The sequence below is a fragment of the Melospiza melodia genome, chromosome 4 (genome assembly GCF_035770615.1).
Source record: "Melospiza melodia melodia isolate bMelMel2 chromosome 4, bMelMel2.pri, whole genome shotgun sequence".
Taxonomy (NCBI): Eukaryota; Metazoa; Chordata; class Aves; order Passeriformes; family Passerellidae; genus Melospiza; species Melospiza melodia.
In genome coordinates, this window is record NC_086197.1 from 54,045,000 (window position 1) to 54,063,807 (window position 18,808).

The 18,808-nt window shown below is 39.9% G+C and overlaps 1 protein-coding gene and 1 long non-coding RNA gene across 3 annotated transcripts; one reads left to right on the top strand and one right to left on the bottom strand.

The window, feature by feature from the left end:
* The first annotated feature begins 25 nt into the window (after positions 1 to 25).
* On the top strand, positions 26 to 15,938 carry LOC134417375 (uncharacterized). Of its 2 annotated transcripts, XR_010027561.1 has the most exons (5): positions 26 to 141; positions 1,372 to 1,462; positions 4,677 to 4,754; positions 7,124 to 7,255; positions 15,031 to 15,938. It is a non-coding gene; the product is annotated as an uncharacterized LOC134417375 (long non-coding RNA). The 2 variants fall into 2 exon arrangements; XR_010027562.1 differs by lacking the exon at positions 1,372 to 1,462.
* On the bottom strand, positions 2,503 to 12,604 carry DMC1 (DNA meiotic recombinase 1). The gene is made up of 13 exons (XM_063154543.1): positions 12,373 to 12,604; positions 11,706 to 11,750; positions 9,354 to 9,500; positions 8,969 to 9,051; positions 8,313 to 8,365; positions 7,398 to 7,439; positions 6,127 to 6,199; positions 5,401 to 5,492; positions 4,825 to 4,898; positions 4,620 to 4,734; positions 3,735 to 3,795; positions 3,086 to 3,202; positions 2,503 to 2,642 (listed from the first exon to the last, which is right to left on the bottom strand). Exons 1-13 carry the CDS (start codon positions 12,427 to 12,429, stop codon positions 2,573 to 2,575), a joined length of 1,029 nt encoding a protein of 342 aa, XP_063010613.1. The 5' UTR covers positions 12,430 to 12,604; the 3' UTR covers positions 2,503 to 2,572.
* Positions 15,939 to 18,808: the final 2,870 nt, after the last annotated feature.

The following is an 18,808-nucleotide window of genomic DNA, read 5'->3' on the forward strand; positions in this document are numbered from 1 at the left end:
CCCTGCGTGAGGAAGGCGGAGGGGAGGAGTAACGCTATTCCCCAAAGTCAGCTGCGCAAGGAGCGCTCTCGTAACCCCTTCTGCAGGGCAGGGAATACCTGGGCCGAGGAGCACGTTACGTAAGCACACGGTGTACGCAAGGTGCGTAACTCAGGCTGGCGTAGATCCCGGTGTGCATGGCGTAACATTCTTACGCGTACCGGGCGGGAGGGTTACGCTAGATTCGCAGACGGTTTGAAGAATACGGCCCGTCGCCTGCTCGCCTACGGGCTCCGCCAAGGTGGCGGCGCGACTGAGGACACGGTGATGGGACAATGGCGGAACAATAACGGGACGCTGGGCCACGGGGCAGGAGCGGCCCTTTGGACCTCTGTGGCGGCTCCAGCGGGCCGAGGTTATTCCCTGTCAGATTAGCGGGGGCAGGAGCAGAGTGAGAGCGGCCATGATGTTTGCTGTCACCTGAGCGCCAGCAGGCCGGGAGAGAATTCCCCACGAGCCAGAGACTCCCTGCTGAAAGGCAGAATCATCCACGAGGGGGTTGCGTGGCACAGACTATAAATCCTTTCGTGCCGTGTATGTGCTGTCGCCAGGTCAGTGTGTCCTGGCACAAAGAGCCGTGTCCCGTGGATGGTGGGGTTAGACCAGCCAAACACAGCCCTGGCGCACACCGTGTTATCGCTATCAGCAGTAATTTCTGGGCTGTCAGGTTATCAAACACTGGTTATACTGGCAGAAGGGAAAGCGGGTCTCCTTTACTTTCTGGCCCTTGGATAAAAATACCAGCCTAGAACAACATGCAAATTACCATTTTAGCTTCACATGCTATATATACACACACACACACACACACATATATATATGTACGTATGTATCACATGTGTGAGAAAGCAAAAAGCAATCCGAGTGCTTAAAATAAAATGGAAGATGTTTCTGTAAGAAACCTGGGTCTTTCAAGTGGGTGGCAGGGAGTCAAGTGACACTGCACACTCTCACTGGCACTGGGTACTTGGCCACTGGATACAAATGCCCAGTGTGGGAAAGCCTGGCACGTGCAAAGGACTGGACAGTGCATTAAATGACAATGGCTGATCCATTCCTGGCTCTCTCAGATGAACCGGCTTCCCAGCCTTCAGCTCTCTAGTCTTTTCTCCACTGTGAAAAATAGTGCTTTACTTCAGGAAAAATATCAATTATCTGTTAAGAAACCACTTAAAGAAGGCAAGCCTTCTAGGTTGGCAGAGGTCTGCCACAAGGAAAAGCCTGGCTAAAATGTCAAGCTTCTCTTCCATGAATTTCTGGTCATTGCTGCCTTTTTATTTGATGTTATCTTACATGCATTTGGTAACCTAAACAAAAAAATTCTTTTTCCAGTGAAGACGAGTTCTTCGACCAGATCCCAAAATTAGACTCATTGTAATTACCAGAGGACAAAGTAGGACTTCTCCATTATATCCATGTGTGTGTATGTATTGTTTAATTTATTTAAAACAAGCAATTCAATGAGCATTGGAGATATTGTAAAAGGAACTGTTATTTTGGCCCCAATGCCCTGTTTCTGTCTTTATTCTCAGCTTCTTCTTTTGCCCCCTGTGACTTACACCTCCTGTTAGTTCAGAGCTGTGCCTGTGCTGACTGCTCCTTCAGCAAGCTGAATCCTAAGTGCCTTTTCCTTGGTATAAGTGCTGGTGCCAGCCCCTCCTATCTAGCCTCAGGATTTGTTTTATTTTTTTTATAGTAACAATATTTAATATTACTTAAAGTAATATTTAATAGTCTTACTTATACTAGAAGAATGACAAGTCAATTATATCAAGTTTGTTTCTTTAGAGAACTAGAAAAAAGGTTTTAAGGTATTGGGTTGCACCCAGATTATTTTTCTCATGAAAGATCAATGAGATTTTTGAGAGGGGAGTTTTATTGAAAGCACCCAAACATAGTCAGGCATCTGTTCTAATTCACAGTCTTTATTTTTAACTTTAATAAGAACAGGTTTCAAACATTCTGTCCAAAAAGTAAAAAATGCTAAATAAAAACATGAACATTATCTAGTCAAGATAAAAATGTTTAAAAACGTATTCTTAAAACTACTTGTTCCTCTACAGTACATGAAAATCCGTCAAGTTCTTGAGCTGTTGTTCCTCCCACTGCCTTTTCCATCTATATATATCAATTTTATAACTGAGTTTATTCCAGTTCTGTTGCATTTCACACTGTTAAATTCTAGCACTTAGAAACTCTCTTTGAAATAAATTAAGAAAGAGTATATTCACTCCCATGTGAAAGGACAGGTTTGATTTTCACAAAAGATAGGAAAAGGATTCTAAGAACAATTCACAATCTAATGGCTTAAATCTTTGTGTGCTAAAAGTTCTATTGAAAAACAAAAACCCTAAATGACCAAAATTTTAATTCAGTAAAACTGAACTGTACAAAGTCCATCCTATTTTCTCCCAAAATATCTTAAATATCTCCCAAAAGCTACAAATGCAGCCAGGTAGTTCTCGACCTTTCACAAATCTTCATCCCAACTGCCCAGCTGGTTTTTAGCTGTACATTTACATCAGTTTTTTATCTATTCTTTGGCATCCCCAATCCCTCCAGCAGTTATTGCAAATGTGGCTTCATTTTCAGGCATCTCAGGGCTGGGAGAAAAAGAAACAAGAAACTTGTGGGTTTCTCCATGTAAAATGCAGTTGTGAAACAGTCTCCAAAATGTTGTGGGTGTGAGCAACCTGGAATACCTCAGTGCCTTTATACCTATGTGCAAACTGTAGAACGTGATTGATATCATCAGGATCAGAAAATGTGAAATTATTGTGTCAGGAAAACTTAGGAATTTAACATGTCCAGAATTTTCCTGCCAAAGGACCACCGGTCCTACCAAAGTACTTGATGGTTTTCATTAAGAGCTGAGCATCTAGTAGGATTTATGATGAAAGATGATGTTATTTAATGTATGCAATGTGCAAGACAACTTTAATTAGTCGTTTAATCTGTTAATTAGTTTGTCCTTTCAGATTTTCTCCCAGTGTACCATCCAGAAAGTTTCAATACCTTGAAATTTGTCACCTTCCCTCCTGTTTACCTGTCGTAGATCTTTGCAATACGCAGCTCCCCTCTCCCTTTCCTCAGACTGATCCTGGTAGTTGAAGCATGAGCAAGGATGTGGCCCCCGATGGGCTTTTTTGGGTCTGCCTGAAAGCTGAATTAGCAAGAAAATTGTGGTGATTCACTGTGCAAATTCCAGAGGTTAATACTGTGATTAACTGTCAGACTGAGCCCTATTCAACTCAGTAACAAATAATCAATAGGGAAATACATTAGAAACCCGACTTTTGCACACTTGTCTCAAATGTTCAATGCTGGCATCATTTTCCTGCCATTAAATTCAAGAGGCTCAAGAGATACACACCTTAAATATCACATATAAGCTGCTCCAGAGGAAAATGTGGTGCCTTTTCAATATTTTTATAGCTCATTTTCTTTGTTTAAGTCACGGTAAAATCACACCACCACAGCAGGCAGCAGATAAACATAAAAAAGCTCATTCCAAAAACTGAGAGAAACTTCCAGAGATAATTTATGTAGGAATTCCTAATACCACAGGGAACAGTGACCAATCTGATCTTTCATTTCAGTGCCTCTTGCACCTCACAATCTCAGTTCTCATTTCTGTTAAGTACATAATACAAAATACAGGATTTTTTTTTAAAGAGAGAGAAGAAGTATCTTACGTCATAGTTGCTCCTGGGTCAGCAGTCATCTGGTTGGTCACAAACACAGCCACATTATATTCTGCAAGAGAAGACATTGCAAAGAAGGTAGACTTCTTCCAATTAGAGTTCCAAAATATTCTCTCGTCCATGGTAAAAGCAAGGTTTCTGCTGAAGCATTTCAAATTTCAAATGAATGAGAAGAAAATATTCTTTACGACTGATGGCTGCAGTTAATCAGGACACAGCCTAGATTTGCTCTTGCATGGCTTCAGCTGTTGTACACGAAAAATGAGTCCTTTTCACAATTCCAGTGAACAAGTCTTTCTCAGTTCCCATCTATTCTCTGTTGGCTCCCTGCCCTAAGTTCCTCTCCTTCCCTTTCTCTGTTTGCTTTTTTTTTTTTTTTTCACTTCAGGAAAAAAGCATTTATTCATTCCTCATCAACATTTCTGAGACATTCCAAAGAGAAAGAACTCAAGAACTCCATTCATCCTGTCATCATCCCTCAAAGCATTGCAAAGTACTGGAAAGTGGCAAGAGGCATGGCTTTTTAATTCTCTATGCCTTCATCCTCCTTTCTCTGTCTTTCTTTTGTTGAAATTTGGGGAAAACAATTACTGAGTATTTGTCCAGTTCGACAACTTATTATCTCATTTAGGACCTAACAGTATTTCTAGAAAAACTCTACATGTTGGAAAGTCCATAAGTTTTCTCAATCTGTCATCTTGAAATAATATATTCAGTTTGCTCTTTTTGGTAACTGACAGAGGTGTAAAGTGAGGAAAGATCCCTGGGCTAGAGCCTGATTGATAATACACCTGGACTACTAAGTGGTTGTGCTACCAACAGCTACTGGTAGTGACTCCAGCCCATGTTTTCCAAATCTTGCCATGTTTCCCATACCTTCTGATATTTTTTGGAGCCTTGACAACATCTGAGCCAGTTTCTGTTGTCGTTCAGCCAACTCTCCGCGACCACTGAAATCCACACGGAAAAGTGCCATTATGGAGTCAATGATCTGCATTGTAATCATGCTGGGTAAGTAAATACAGTGAAAGAAAACAGGAACACTTATTCTGAGAACAGTAAGCATACAGAAGTCTTGTACCAATAACTTGAAGATACCAGCTTCCTCATGGAACTTGGCTGCTACATAGTCAAGCAATTCCATCTGATGCTCACCTAGTGGGAAGCAGTTACCAAGAGAAATTAGGACCAGAAAGAACTTGGAAAGAACAAAAGCCTGAACTTCAAATTCCACTTTAAATGTCTGCACTGGTTATTTGTTCATTGCCAGCAGTTTTAAATCCAGTGCCCAGTAACAATCAGCAGGTTCCAGTTTTTTCTCACCCATCTCACAAAACTTCTTTGTGAAAATCTTCACTCTGCATGAAGACAACTTTTTGTTAAGAACTGAAAATTAATATATACATTTTAATTTAATTTGAATTAAATGACACACAGAACATGTTTTAATCATTTATGTTTATATTGCATTCTTGAAGAAGTCTTATTTCAAAATTTCTTGAAGTTTTAAAGCGGTGTCTTGTGATAGAGAGTGTGTTGAGCTGTTAGTAAACTGAGAAGTGTTAATAAACTGAGAACTATTAAAATGGAAAGAGAGAGAGAAAAAACTGAGAGGAGAAAAGCCTAGCTATCATGCCAATTGCAGAAATGGTCTTACTGGTATATGCACGTGCATAGAGCACGTTGTCAAGCACTGCCTCGTGGTCCACATTGAAGCGATCCGCAATGTCACGCAGGCGATCCGGTCGGCTGGCATGAGTCAGAGTTAAGGGTTTCTCCTAGTGCAAACCATGCTCTGAAAATAATAAACTCCATTCCAAAATAGGACTATGGGGAAAAAAAAAAGAAGAATATTTATTTTAGTCCTAGAGAAGACTGACTTTTTGTCTTCAGGCTGTCCCACGTACCCTAAAGATAGTTTAGGGCTCACGATGGTAATTGTTTTGTGTTTAGGGTTTGAGGTGAGGGGGTTGACATATGGATATCTGTGCTCTAGGAATTTAGCAAAACCTGTTTATACACAGTCTACTGCAAATGTGAAGTGCTAAAAATAGTGTTTAGTACTTAGATAAATTTATCTTGAAGAGAAAAGCTGCTATAACCTGTAGGAGGCCTACTAGATCGCAAAAACACAAAACCCCCAAAAACAAACAAACAAAAAAAACCCCAGTTAAAATAAAATCCAATTCCTAACTAATTTTTTCAGGTTGGATTACATCAAATGACAAAAGAAAAACACTTCCTTGTGGGCCACTACACTCTGCACTCTCCACAATTTCTGTGCCCCTTATGTTTTACATGTATGAAGCTTCCTTATGACTAATTAAAATGCATTAACTTTCCAGTTCATCACACCTGTAGCTTTTAACAGTCAAAAAGATACAAAGTGTTTTCAGTATCAATGAAGATAATCTTTCCACCTGTGTAGCCATTTGGTCCTGGGAGCTGAGCTGTCACTACAGAGAAGCATACAAGATTAAAATGAAAAAGCAGGAAAAATATTTTCTTACTCCATCTATCATTATTTTTTAAATAAAATACAACTGTTTATCCATATCACAAAGAACTGTCAGTTTTAATCAATGTGAAAATCAGGAGTATCTTGTCTTATTGCCATCTTGAGAATAAGCTCAACCCACTTTTCTTGAATGCAGATCGGATGAGATTTAATTAATGGTGTCAAAACTGTTTTACTCAGTATCATCACTAAATCTGTGTATTTTAGGGATATTATTATTGAGTTCTTACACACAAAGTCTCCTCTTAATCCTCTGCCCAAATTAATTCTATTGACTTAGTAGGCACTTTTTCCAGCTGTAGCTCCTATGATCAAAAATTCTTTGGATATAAATTTTTCCTGATATGCAAATAGTTGCTGATTGTGGATTTAGTCTCTTTGGAGTGCATAAGCTAAAATACTCAATCCAGTTGTAATCATTCATGCAAAAGGGTATGACTCTGCTGACCATTACACTGTACTAACCAGAAGAGGCCTTGTTTTTCCAGAACATGCCATATTTCACTTTAGAATATAGGGGGTTAATTTAGTAGAAATTGCCTACCCAGTGTCTGGTAATTCCAGCAGCATTAACAGTTATATAAGTTACTGTTTACTTCTGTTTACACATTGAGAGATATCTCTGGGAAATCAGCGTCCTGCTGTTTTTGGCACTGCCCAAATATGGTGGCTGCCAAAGTCTGTTTATCCAGCCACTGACAGCCAGTAGTACCCTTTCAGTGCCCTTTCAGAATGTCATATTCAGCAAAACCTCTTGAAACCAGGACAGTCAAAGAATTGCTGAGGAAAAAAATTTGCCTCTGCCCTTTTCTGAGCAATGCCCCATCTACATGTGACACACATTTGTGCTCTGCTTTTCCAGATGGTGTGTTTCATTGGTTTATCTAAGACAGCCTATTAACTTCCTCTCCTTGTGACAAAACCTTCATGGATGTGGGCAGTATTAAAAAGTAACAACTTGTATGAATTCTCTACTCAAACACAGTTTATGGAGGTAAGAGTCACCAAGGTCTGTTTAACTATATTTGTAAAAATAAAAGATTCTGACTTTTCTCTATGTGTTTAATTCTGATACAGTGGTAAACAATGGATTCACTGAGAAGAAACATCATTCTATTTTAAGGTGTTATACCTACCACAAAGAGTGTGAGATAGCTGGGTTTTGCCTGTCCGGAACTCTGTTAAATAAAGAGAAGGGGAAAAAAGAGTCAGGGTTTCTTTCTCCAAGTTTGACAGATTCAGGAATTACTGCAGTTAGAAACTCTTACTTACAAAATTCACCTCAATCTCTACCTGTTAATATCATTTAACCTCAATTTCTAAATCATATTCTGTGCAGGAGAAATGTGTTACATGAAAAGCAAAATCTGAAATGCTTTAGTTTGATCGTGCTTGACTGCTGAAGTCATTCTCTTGTGTGTGGAAGTTAAAACCATATGGCACCTGTGGAAAAGTGATAATGGGGGGGTGGGGTGGGAAAGAAATGGTTGATTCCATTAACCTAGCCCAGTTTCATTTCCAGTAAAATGATCAAGGAGAAGCTTACAAGTTTGTTAATCTCATTCTACAAAACACATGAGCCCCCAGTTTATGTCTTCTAAAGGGAAGAGTACTTTGTTTTATGAACTCTTGTTGCTGAAGTGTCAAGCACCAACTAATTAGGTGTACTGTAACAGTAGCTTAATTGTAATTTCAAAATCTATATAAAGTGCAGTGTACCTTAAGTGTGCATGACTAAAATACCTTTTGTGGCAATTTTGTTACACTTTATCAGGGAGAACTCTGGCATGTTAGTAATAGTCTTAGTCATGCTATGTTGTGCTGAATCAGCATGCCCAGTAATGATTACTCGGCTCAAACTTAGTCTGCAAGCAAATGAAGGGGAAAAATGGGAAAACATAAAGTGGATTATTTCTTCTTGCACACATGCAGATACTCATCTTTATAACTACAATGGGGTAAACTTGATAGAAGTAATCCAAGATGAATTAAAATCCAAATTAAGTTGCAATTCTTTGTTTGGTAATATTCATTTAATGTGGTTCTCTCACCTCCAAAGGCCTCAGTGATTGCCATGCTTTCAATTCCACCACCCAGAAGCTTACTACAGAAAGGGAGAGGTTATGATCAAAAAAAATTACAAGAGGAAAATAAAACAGAGACATTTTTACTACTTTAAGGAAAGTAATTTCTGCCCCAAAGCTCCTCACTTGATGCATTAAGTGCAGGGTACTAAATGATCATTGATTCATAAAAAGTTAACTCTGTCTTTACCTCCCTTTTTGTGTGCAAGGAAAGATCTATACAAACTATTACTGGAAAGAAAGAAGAGAAAATAATATTGAAAATAATATTTGAAAATAACATTCCATGAAAATATCTCAAGGGAGGACTTGAAGACTTGCAATTTTGACCTCAAACCTGCAGATTATTTTGATAGGCAAAAATAATTATACAGTCAAGATTTCTAGATGCCAAATATTTATTTACAGTGACTGTACAAAGCCCAGTTTCCTCTCATAAAAGGAGTTGGCTTTGGTGCTTACTGATGTAGACTTCTTTAAGGCAGCACTAACTCCAAATGCAAGGGGAATCTATGTGTCCTAGCTGAGTATTTATTCCCTTATATTTCTGTATCTCATTAGAGACAATTAAGATGATTATTGGGAACATTTGGATGAAGGAAGAATATAAAAGATAAGCTTACTCAAATTCTTGGCTGCCAGTGGAAATATGAAATACCATCTTCCGTTTTTCACTGTACTCAAAGGCAGTGAGGAAGCCTGGTTCCTAGGGAAGACCAAAGAGAACATGAGAGGTATATTTTAGCTTTAACCTGAAGTTAAAAGTGCAATATCCCACCCAAATATCTTCTTCTCCCCCTAGCCTCATGCCCGTGGGTTGGGTATAAAAAACACCACAGCATTCGTGTGGTTGTTGTGGAGTATAAAGTATTATGCCTTAGAGTAACAGGCAGAATAATTTTCAAAATTATTTTGATGACGCAGTGGGAAATCTGCTAAGAGAAATCTTGGGCAGCATTTTGGAGAGGCCAGCATAAGTTCAAACTCTCAGGAAAGTGACTGGCTTACAACAAGCTTGTTTGCAGCTTCTTTAATCTTGTCCACTTTGGCCTCTGAGAGCCCCTTCACGTTGCACAGTGCCCTTCTTGTGGTCATCTGGATTCCTTTGATTGTGCAAATCCCAACTGCTTTCAGCTTTTTAATATCTGCTACATTCTGCAAAGAGATTTCCCTTCTGTGAGTACTCAGGACAGTTAACAACCAGAAGGTGAAATAAACCTTAGCGAAATATTTTAAGTTTATGTTCATATGCCTGTGTTTTCGCCAGGAAAGAAACAGATTTACAGTAAACTCTTCATTGTGTAGTTTGTGACACCAACAAAACTAAATTTTGAGTAACATTGGTGTGAGGGATCATGGTGCAGAGAGCAGCTTCTGGTGGTTTTGAGAGAAAGATGTCTGAGTATTTACTCCTCCCCTTTCAAGTGTCAGTTTTTCTAGATCAATGCTGATAGTAAAGAAACAGTACAGAATTATTTCAGATAGTGTGGACTTTGGACACCCTATAACACAGTCTGTCCCTGGTCCCTCAGCACAGATAATCTGTAAACCAGATAATCTGGTGGTGGAGGGTTGGGAGCTGATTCACAAGGATCACTGGAAAGTCTAACTGCTGTGCTGTTTCAGCATGTCCAGTTTAAAACACGTGTCCTGCAGATCTGAGGGACACTTTGGGCTGGACTGAGCTACTCCTTTTTCATAAATTGGGAACAGCACAACTTCAGACAGCACCCTACTGACATATTTTACCTTCCCTCACCTCATTTTATGACTCTGACATCACTGGAAATGTAAAAGCGAGAACAGATTACTCACAAGAAAACATACTATGTGAAAGGTGTGGGATAATACATCAATTTGCCGTTTCTGTTCAAGAATTTTCTTTGAAAAAAACCTATGAACTGGACATATAATCTATTTATTTAGAGTGTGTGGGTACATTGAGCATAAGAAGGGAGGGGGGGTTGTGTGAGAAATTAGTCATGTTTATTTCAAAGCTTATTTCTCATCCTGTGATACGTGTGTGACACTCAGCAGAGGCTGAGGGGTAACAGCACCTTAAATCCTACCAAACACTTTGGATCACCAAATCACACTCTCAGTTGTTCTAATTCTGATTCTCTTTCTGGGCACACTGGCATATCCAGTAAATATTTTTCTTTCTACTCCTTGAAAAAAAATTCTAAACCCACAAAAATTGTTCTCCAGGTAAATGAATTTAACATATAGCAGTCATCCTATGTTTGCACAAAGCTTTTAGGTGGCACAGCTGAGACCAAAAAGTTCCTCTGAGGTGTGGGAATAACAACTTGCAAGAAAGAAAAAAAATTGATGGAAAGGAGCAGAAAACCTTTACAACCCCAGCAGAACAGCCTAAGTCGTTATTCTTAGTTTTCCAACTTTCATCCATTTGTATCCTTCAGTGAATGGCATGCCTTGTTTCATACTGATAGGGTAGTACAGCTCCCTTCCAGCTCAGGTCACACTCTTTGATCAACTTGCTACATTTTTTAAGCAATAATTTGTTTATTTTTCCTATGTTGACCCGTAGTTGGAGCTCCCAACCATGTGATCCTTCTTCAGAACTATCTTTAAAAATGAACTGATAATAAAAAAAATTGCCAACAATTGCTCTGCTGACATGGTCAGCACAGTAACTGCAGTGCTGACTAATGATGAGTCACTGTGATACGTCCTTCCCATCTTTATCTGTCTGTAGTCACTTTTATTAAATCTCACATTACTTCACACAAATCCAACTTTTTATTCTGCTTCTATAACTCTGATTATAACAGGATTCCAATCCATGAGCCAGTCTCCTAGATAAACATATAATAACTGCAATTAAAATAAACAGGTGATGTTTATGTGATGATGGTAGCAATGATAGAAATTCACATTTGATGAAGAAAACTAACCACTTATTTCTCTAGCTACTAATATTTTCCACACTCCTACTCTACCCCCTGTGCTAGCATGCTGAAAATAGTATAGTAACAATTGTCACAGTGTAATTTCACAGGCACCAAAAATGCAGGAGTAATTACAAAGATTGGCAGGAACAGGAAATAATCTATCACACAGTTTTCAAATAAATTAGCAAGCAGTTGGTTTTTCAAGAGTGCTAGGTGCTAAATACTTTGAGTATCTTGACACTTTATTTAGGAATCTGATGTGAATGAGATTTTCTAAAAATCTGTCTTATCACCAAAGGCAAAATTTGTCTCCACTGACTGAGTTAGAACTTACTGCAAGGAGGAATTTCAGTTATTTGCATCAATGTGTATACAATTTTGGAAACAATCTTACAGTAGCTTTTGAGGGACAATTCTGTGTGATCAAGTGATTGCTAATACTTACAATTCCATGCTTCTGCAGCAGGTCAATATCCTGAAAAAAGGACTCCTAAACAAAATAGCAGAAAAAAAAAATAGGTGTTGCTTTTTCTTGTTATTACATCTCTCTCAATACATGACTGTTTCAGATTTGTAAACATTTATTGACTTTTCACAAATAATACATAACTTGTTGGATAACTGAAATAAGCAAAGCCATAGTGAGCCAAAAAGGCCTACATGTTTGCTATCATCTTCTCCATAAAGTGTATCTTCACAGGCAATTAATCTTCTGCTGTGCTAATAAAACTTGTGTTAGCACCATCATAATTGCAGCTTTTCTACCATAATTTCTCACACTTTTCATGCTGATGATCATTCTTCAGAAGCAGAAAATTAACTTATAGTCCCCTTGGATTTAATATAGAAGTGTAAAATATGATGAAATAATGATAATCCCATTAAAAACCGTACACAGCTTTTGAAAGGTTAATGAAGATTACTTGAAGAGCCAGGCTGTACAGGGACATGGGGAATGAGATTTTCTTGGTAGTAGACTGGAACAAAATTTTAAATGCATTGAACTCCCTGATGTTTTTTGGGGACCTCCTGTCCCTCCATGGGTTTCTTAAGACTCTCAAAATACCTTTGAACATCTGCTGCATATAGTTTTCAATCAATAACAAATTTACCTCATCATCCTGGTATCCTGGTTCTTCTTGGACTACTTGATCCTCCATGGCCTTCATCGTGAAAGAGCATGCAATAAAGTATTGATCACTAGTGGGAAATGCAAACAAAGAGAGTCATGAGGAGGCAATAAATGAGTAAATGTCTGTAAAAAGACTTTTAAGAAGTCCTTGAACCACAGAAACATGTCAGTATGACATCATATATGGATTTAAATTTGGATTCTGCTTCCAACTCTTCATTATCTGACCTACCAGGCCAAAAGGAGAAAATCTATGGCTTTACATTCAGACAAACCAGTTTGGCTAGAAAGGGCTTCATAGGTATTAGGAAAAGAGATCTCATTCCCTTGTGAGAATCTTGGGTCAGAGATGAGTTTTGGAGGTGGGAACATTTAAAATGAATTAGCACTAGTGGAATTTATTCTGGTAAAAATGCTAAAGGCAGTCTGTGTTTTTATAACAAAAGTCAGCATAGTTGCAGACAGAACAGGCAATGGAAAGGCAATGCAACAGCTCAGCCTCTCCATCTTCATGTGACAGAAAACACACAAAACAGTGCTGAGAAGGCTACAACTTCTTAGTGATGTATCTTGAGAGCAGATTTTTAAAGCTGTATTTGTTTTGAAGTTCTTGCTGAGGTTCAAAATGACCAATAAATGCTGAACACGTGCAGGTAATGGCTGTAAGGAGTATGTTTGCATGGAGAGAACAAAAGAAGGGTAATAAAAACCTGGAACTTTTATTGTGAAAACCTATATACAGAGAGCTCATTTCATGTTTTTTCATGGTTGACTTGCCATGTCTGCACTCCAGCACAGCTTCACTACCCTCTCTATGTGACTTGCTATAAGCAAGGCCTAGAACTGGAATAGGCACTTAGTGATGCCATGGTTAAATGAGCAAAGTGTGACCTCCTTAAATTTTATGAACCGGAGAATAGTGAATACAAAGTAGTTTCTTAGAAACATGGTCTTATAACCAAACTACTCTATCATTTTTGTGGCTTTGTAAATGGGTTAAATTGCTTCTGTTTAAATTGTGAGCTTACACTTGGTGTTCTAGCTCTGGATGATCAAAAGTTTTGTAGACCACCACATCAAAATGTGTGCATATGTTTATTTGCTCATTTGTTAACAAAATCCACAAACTATAAGATGGGCTATGTCTAACAAAGGTTGGGATAGTTTAGGCTAAATATCTGCAAAAGGCCTTTTTTTCAGCTTGTAAATACTAATTTGCTTGCAAGAATCTTGTGTACATAGAGGCTGGGTAAGAAAGGAACAGGATATCAGAATTTCAGAATTATCTTATTCTGTTAGCATTGAATAGAAACATTCTTATAAAATCAGTTGTTTCTGATAGGGTCATGGTATATTTAATTTCTGTTTCAGAACTCTGACAATTATGGAGTGACAAATCATGCCCTCGCATAATTACAGCAAAACACTAATTAAAAGATACTTTGGGAGATTTGAAAAATTCCCTAGCTTCAAATACCAAAGGAAGAAAAACAAGTTGTGCAAGAGGCATTAAAACTATATTACAATCTCCTTCTTCATTAGAAACATCCTCACAAAATGCACATAATTCTGCCCTTCAACCACCACTGAGCAGGTTATGGGATTGTTCTACTCCCCATCCTTAGGCATTTGGCATTGCACAGCAGACGCAGGCAGACCCCGACCTGCGCCTTCCTGCAGGCTATTAGGGAAAATGGAGAAATTATACCTCACCCTATTAAAAGCTTTAGGTACGAAAAAAATCCTCCTGCTTAGTGTTGTCCTGCTGCTGGTGCGTGTTGGCACACCTGAAGGATTCCAGTCACCACTGCCTGCAGTGAAGCAGATAAAAGGGTGAAAGTCTGAGACAACAGAGCAAATCCATGAAAAACCACCAACAATCTTGTGCCACCTCAAGTACCCGAGGGCAGGTGAGCAAGACCAGGATACCGCGGTGTCCTTCCAGCCTGCTGGCGTGACAGGGACCCCGCAATTCTCCCTGGCCTTGGGCTGGCAGAAAGTGGCGGCACAGCTCGGCTCCCCGGGCCGGGGCCGATCCGACCTGCCCCAAGGAACCTCACGGCACGACCTCACATCTGTTGCCTCAGAGGAAAATAACTGATTAATCGCCAACACACAGATTTATTCGGCTTTTCTTTGCCAGCTGCCTTCTCATGAGATGTACATTTCTGTTCCCAAAGGGCGAGGGACTCCTGAATCTCCTCCCCCCCCCCCCGCAAAGCACCGTAATTCCCCATCAAAATTAGAACAGTAATTAAATCCCCAGCTTATGCCCGGGCAGCTCCCGGGGAGAAGGTGGGGGCAGTACCCGGGGCGGAGGCGCCGAGCCCGCCACGGCCGCCCGCCTCGCTCCTCCTGAGGGCTCGGCCCGGCCGCTTTCCCGCCGGCGGCGCGGGGCGGGGCCCTGGGGCGCCATGAGGGGGGCGCGGGCCCTTCCCTCACCCGCCCCGCGCTGAAAGACGCCTCAGTTTCCGTCTTCAGTGACTCCATCACCCGTGGTTTATCGGCTACTGTAATCGCTGTCTGTCCGGAATATCGCATTGCCCTCACAACACAGCTGGGAAAGGCAGCATTAGTTAACACCGCGTTGGTTTGGAAGGCATTTAGCTCAACGCAGCTCTGCCTTTTGTTTTTCCAGGGTGCCGCTCACGCATCTTCCTCAGCAAGGGCACACACGGCGGTTTTGGATTGGATGGCCAAAACCTGTCAGGGAGCTGGAAGAGAAGTGACTTGCCTGGAGTCACAGGACAAGAAAATGAGTCTGAGTCATATACATGACTTAATCTGCCATTTTAAAAGGATGGAAAAGGTGCTTTTTAGGATATGAACACTTGTGTGAGACATCTGCAGGCTTCTTGGAGGCAGTATTTGGAAAGCAATCGCCCGTTTTAGCTCGCCTCTGGTGGCACAGTTGGTACGGGACTGCATGTCCAGGAGACATCGCATCTCCTGCGAGAAGCAGGAGTTCCTGGCTGCCCCTTGTGTGGGCTTGGAATGGCAGAAGGGATTGGAGCAGCATCGCAGCCTGTTCCAAGGGGCTTGTGAAAACTTCCCCACCCTCTGCCTGGGGGAGGTTAAGGGCACCTTTCCCAAGCCATTTCTTAGCCAAGTCAGAAAACAAGCAACGAAACCCAGGGCCCTGCGCCATCATCAGCAGACCACGGGAGTGCTCGAAGGGTCTCCATTTGAAACATCGAGCAATTTCTCTAAGTACCAAAAAGTCCAATCCTAGAAGCCCAAGGCTTTGTCTGTACAGAGGAGGCGGCTGGCACAGCTTTTGAAAACCACATTATTCCACAAGAGTTATTCCAGAAGAGCACTTAGGCAGACAACCCTTTAAAGGTGAATTCCTTCACAAAGTACATTTTAATTCCAGAACAGAATGAAGAGGATGACCCTTCTGGTGCTGCTGAGTGGCTCTGCAGCAGAAAATACCTCACTCTGTAAACAGCCTTCCCTTCATTATCCTTTTAGTTTGTAAAATGGTTCTCAGAAAGGTCAATGAATGCACAGAATCTTAAGACCATTTCCCACTCCAAAGAGCTACTTTGGGCAATAAATTACATTCTGCACCTTCAAAACGTTGTGTGATCATTAATTGCTCATTTGGCTTCCACCTGGTGTTGTACACTAAATGAGCCCATACTGTAGATGCATCCCTCCATCTTCTCCTTCCATTTTGCAGGTTCTGCTGCTGACCAATGCGTCTCCATCCTCGAGGGACGTACTGGAATGAGACACACCCCTGTGATATGCATTTCCTCTCACTCAAAATCTCGTACCTGTTTGGACAAGCACCAAGTCAAACCATTACCATAAAATATTAAGTATCCAGCTGATTTTTTCTTTTCATCCTCACAAACTTCATCCATAGTTGCAATAGGGAAACCATGAGGAGTTTTGTTGTTGTTGGGGTTTTGTTTTCCGTCTCTGGTCAGAGCTAAGATGAGCTGCAAAAGCTCTGTGCATACAATGGGTCTCAGGGTAGGAGTGGCAAAATATCAGATCAGCCAAGCTTTGAAATTCAGACTGAAGTAACAGGAGAGGTCTGTTGTTAAAATTGAATCACTGGAAAGAATAGAGACAGTACTGGGGGACTGAGTTATGTCTCCGTCCTAGTCTTGAGATCCTTAGGCTAAGCCTTGACAAAAGCATTCAATGCTACAGTATTGGGAGTGATCCTGCATTAAAAAGACACATTAAAAGGTAGATTTTGCTACCTCTAATTTATTTTGAGTTAATCACTAAGGATATATTATAGGATTAGAGACCTCCCTTCTGTCTATCAAGATGTCCTGTCTAGACCACGATGCAGCATTGCAGCTATGAAGGAAGTGATGAATTGGAGGGCTGTGCCCACTGATACTAAAGAGATGTCAGGTCAAGTCAGGAACACGACAGATTGCATGTGACTGGAAAAGAAGGTAACAGTAATATCAAAATACCAACTAGAGAATTCAGGAATGGATATTTTTCTAAATGAGAAATAAATAATCTGTATGTCAACTGTACAAACACAGTAAATTATGGCAGTCCAAGCCCCACAAGATTCACTATTTTTATAGGTGATTGTGAAATTAGAATTTATTTATACATATAATTAAGAATGACACAATAAAATAAAAAATATTTTTTAAAAAGCAAACTGGAAACAACAAGGCCACTTGCAGTCATTGCAAAACCTAAACCAAGTTAGAGGATTTATGGAGACATACATCAGTATATCACATGTGATCTATCAAAAAGACAAAGGAGATAAAAAAAACCTGTCTATTTTGAGAATGCACAAGGAATTTTTTATTTAAGATAAAAATACAAACTAGTAATAGAGAACAATCGGACTGAAAGAGACATCAAGAGATTATCTATCTCAAAGCAGATTCTGATGACCATTTGACTGGGGAGGCTGTGGATTTTCTTTTATCTTTTGAGAAAGGACGAGACAATTTCAGTCCCTGCCTATCCTTGCCATTACCCTTGTTGGCTACCCTTCACTGTGCCATGCAATTTTATCTGTAAAAAATATGCAATATTTGAGCTAACTTCTACTTTTAAAAGTTTAGGTAACAGAGACTCTAATTCTTGCATGCTTTCTTCTACCCCAAAAGAGAAAAAAAATGCCAGCATAACCAGTTCAAAAAAAATGCCCAAACATGATGGATTATGTCATAGTGTGTGCAGCTTGCTCTTACCTGCTCATGACCTTTGGAGCTGAAACATGCAACCCTGGAATATGATATTGCCACTCTCAGTAATTTGCCATAAGCTTTGTACTGAATGTGCAAGACCTCAGGACTGAGATTTGTCAGGTTTGTTTGCTTTGAACTTCTCTTGACCCTTCTGCATCTTTTCCTTGGTTAACTGTGACAGCAGTTTCCATAATTAACCAGGTCTGTGGCTAATTTGTTTTACTTCTGTTTATCTGTGTGTGGTACAACCATCATTTTATATAAACAAAAGTAACAAACAGTTATTCTGTGTAGAAAAAGAGACTTATGACTAGCACAGTGATGCAATGCAGAGAAATGCAGGCATGGAGCCTTGAGGAATGGGAGCACGAGATTTGCTGAGGAACACAGGGATATAAAGGCAACAGGCAAGGCACAGGCTTGGCAGGGCTGGCCTGATGGCTGTGAACATCTCACCAGTGAGCAGCCAAAGAAAAGCTGAGCTGAAGCTGGATTTAGGAGTAACAAAGAGAAAAAAGGATAAGAGAAAAAAAGGTAACATTCATAATAACCACTACACGCCATAAAATCAGATGCAGTGTGGTGCTGGTAGGTGTAGGTGCAGCAAAGTTGAGGCCCTGCCAGGATCACCTTTTCCAGCCCCCGTGTTCCTGGAGCTGTAAGCTCTTTGACTCTCTCAACCCTAAACCTCACCCTAGCCACTACCCTAACCCTTTGAGCACATTTCTAACTTATGCTAATCGATAATTTTAAAAACATTTCTTTTTAAAGCAGATTTCTCATTTTTAACACTTCTTTCTGCTTGAGCAATTGGTGCTGCAACCTTTTACAGTTTATCAGTTTCTGCACAAAAAAAAAAAAAAAAGAATCTCTATTTTAATCGCTATTGAAAAAAAACGAAATGCAGTTGGTAAAATATATTACTCTGAATCATGAAATGTATACTTTGGGAAGTGCAGGTCTTTTTTTAATCTGTGAGAGCTTTCTAAACAGCTGCTGCAAATTCCAAAATAACTGCTCTTTACTAACTCCACATACATAGATTTTTATTCTGGAATAACTGCACCTTGTTCTACTTCAGCTTAATATTAACTTTATGATAAACAGAAGTAACAGACTAATTTGAAGTAAGACTGCCCACATATGTAGCTAAGTGGGAGTAGTAATTGCAATTGCATATATCTTTGTTCATTTGAATTACCTCCAAGATCAGATAAAAGTAGGATG

Bases quoted from the DNA above. Each gene is read 5' to 3' on its own strand.
- DMC1 (XM_063154543.1), bottom strand. From the start codon at position 12,429: ATGAAGGCCATGGAGGATCAAGTAGTCCAAGAAGAACCAGGATACCAG. The intron at 9,052-9,353 runs GTAAGCCAGTCA...GGTCTTCCCTAG, and splicing joins AAGCTGCAAACAAGCTTGTT to GAACCAGGCTTCCTCACTGC. The intron at 8,366-8,968 runs GTAAGCTTATCT...CCCTTTCTGTAG, and splicing joins ACTGGCAGCCAAGAATTTGA to TAAGCTTCTGGGTGGTGGAA.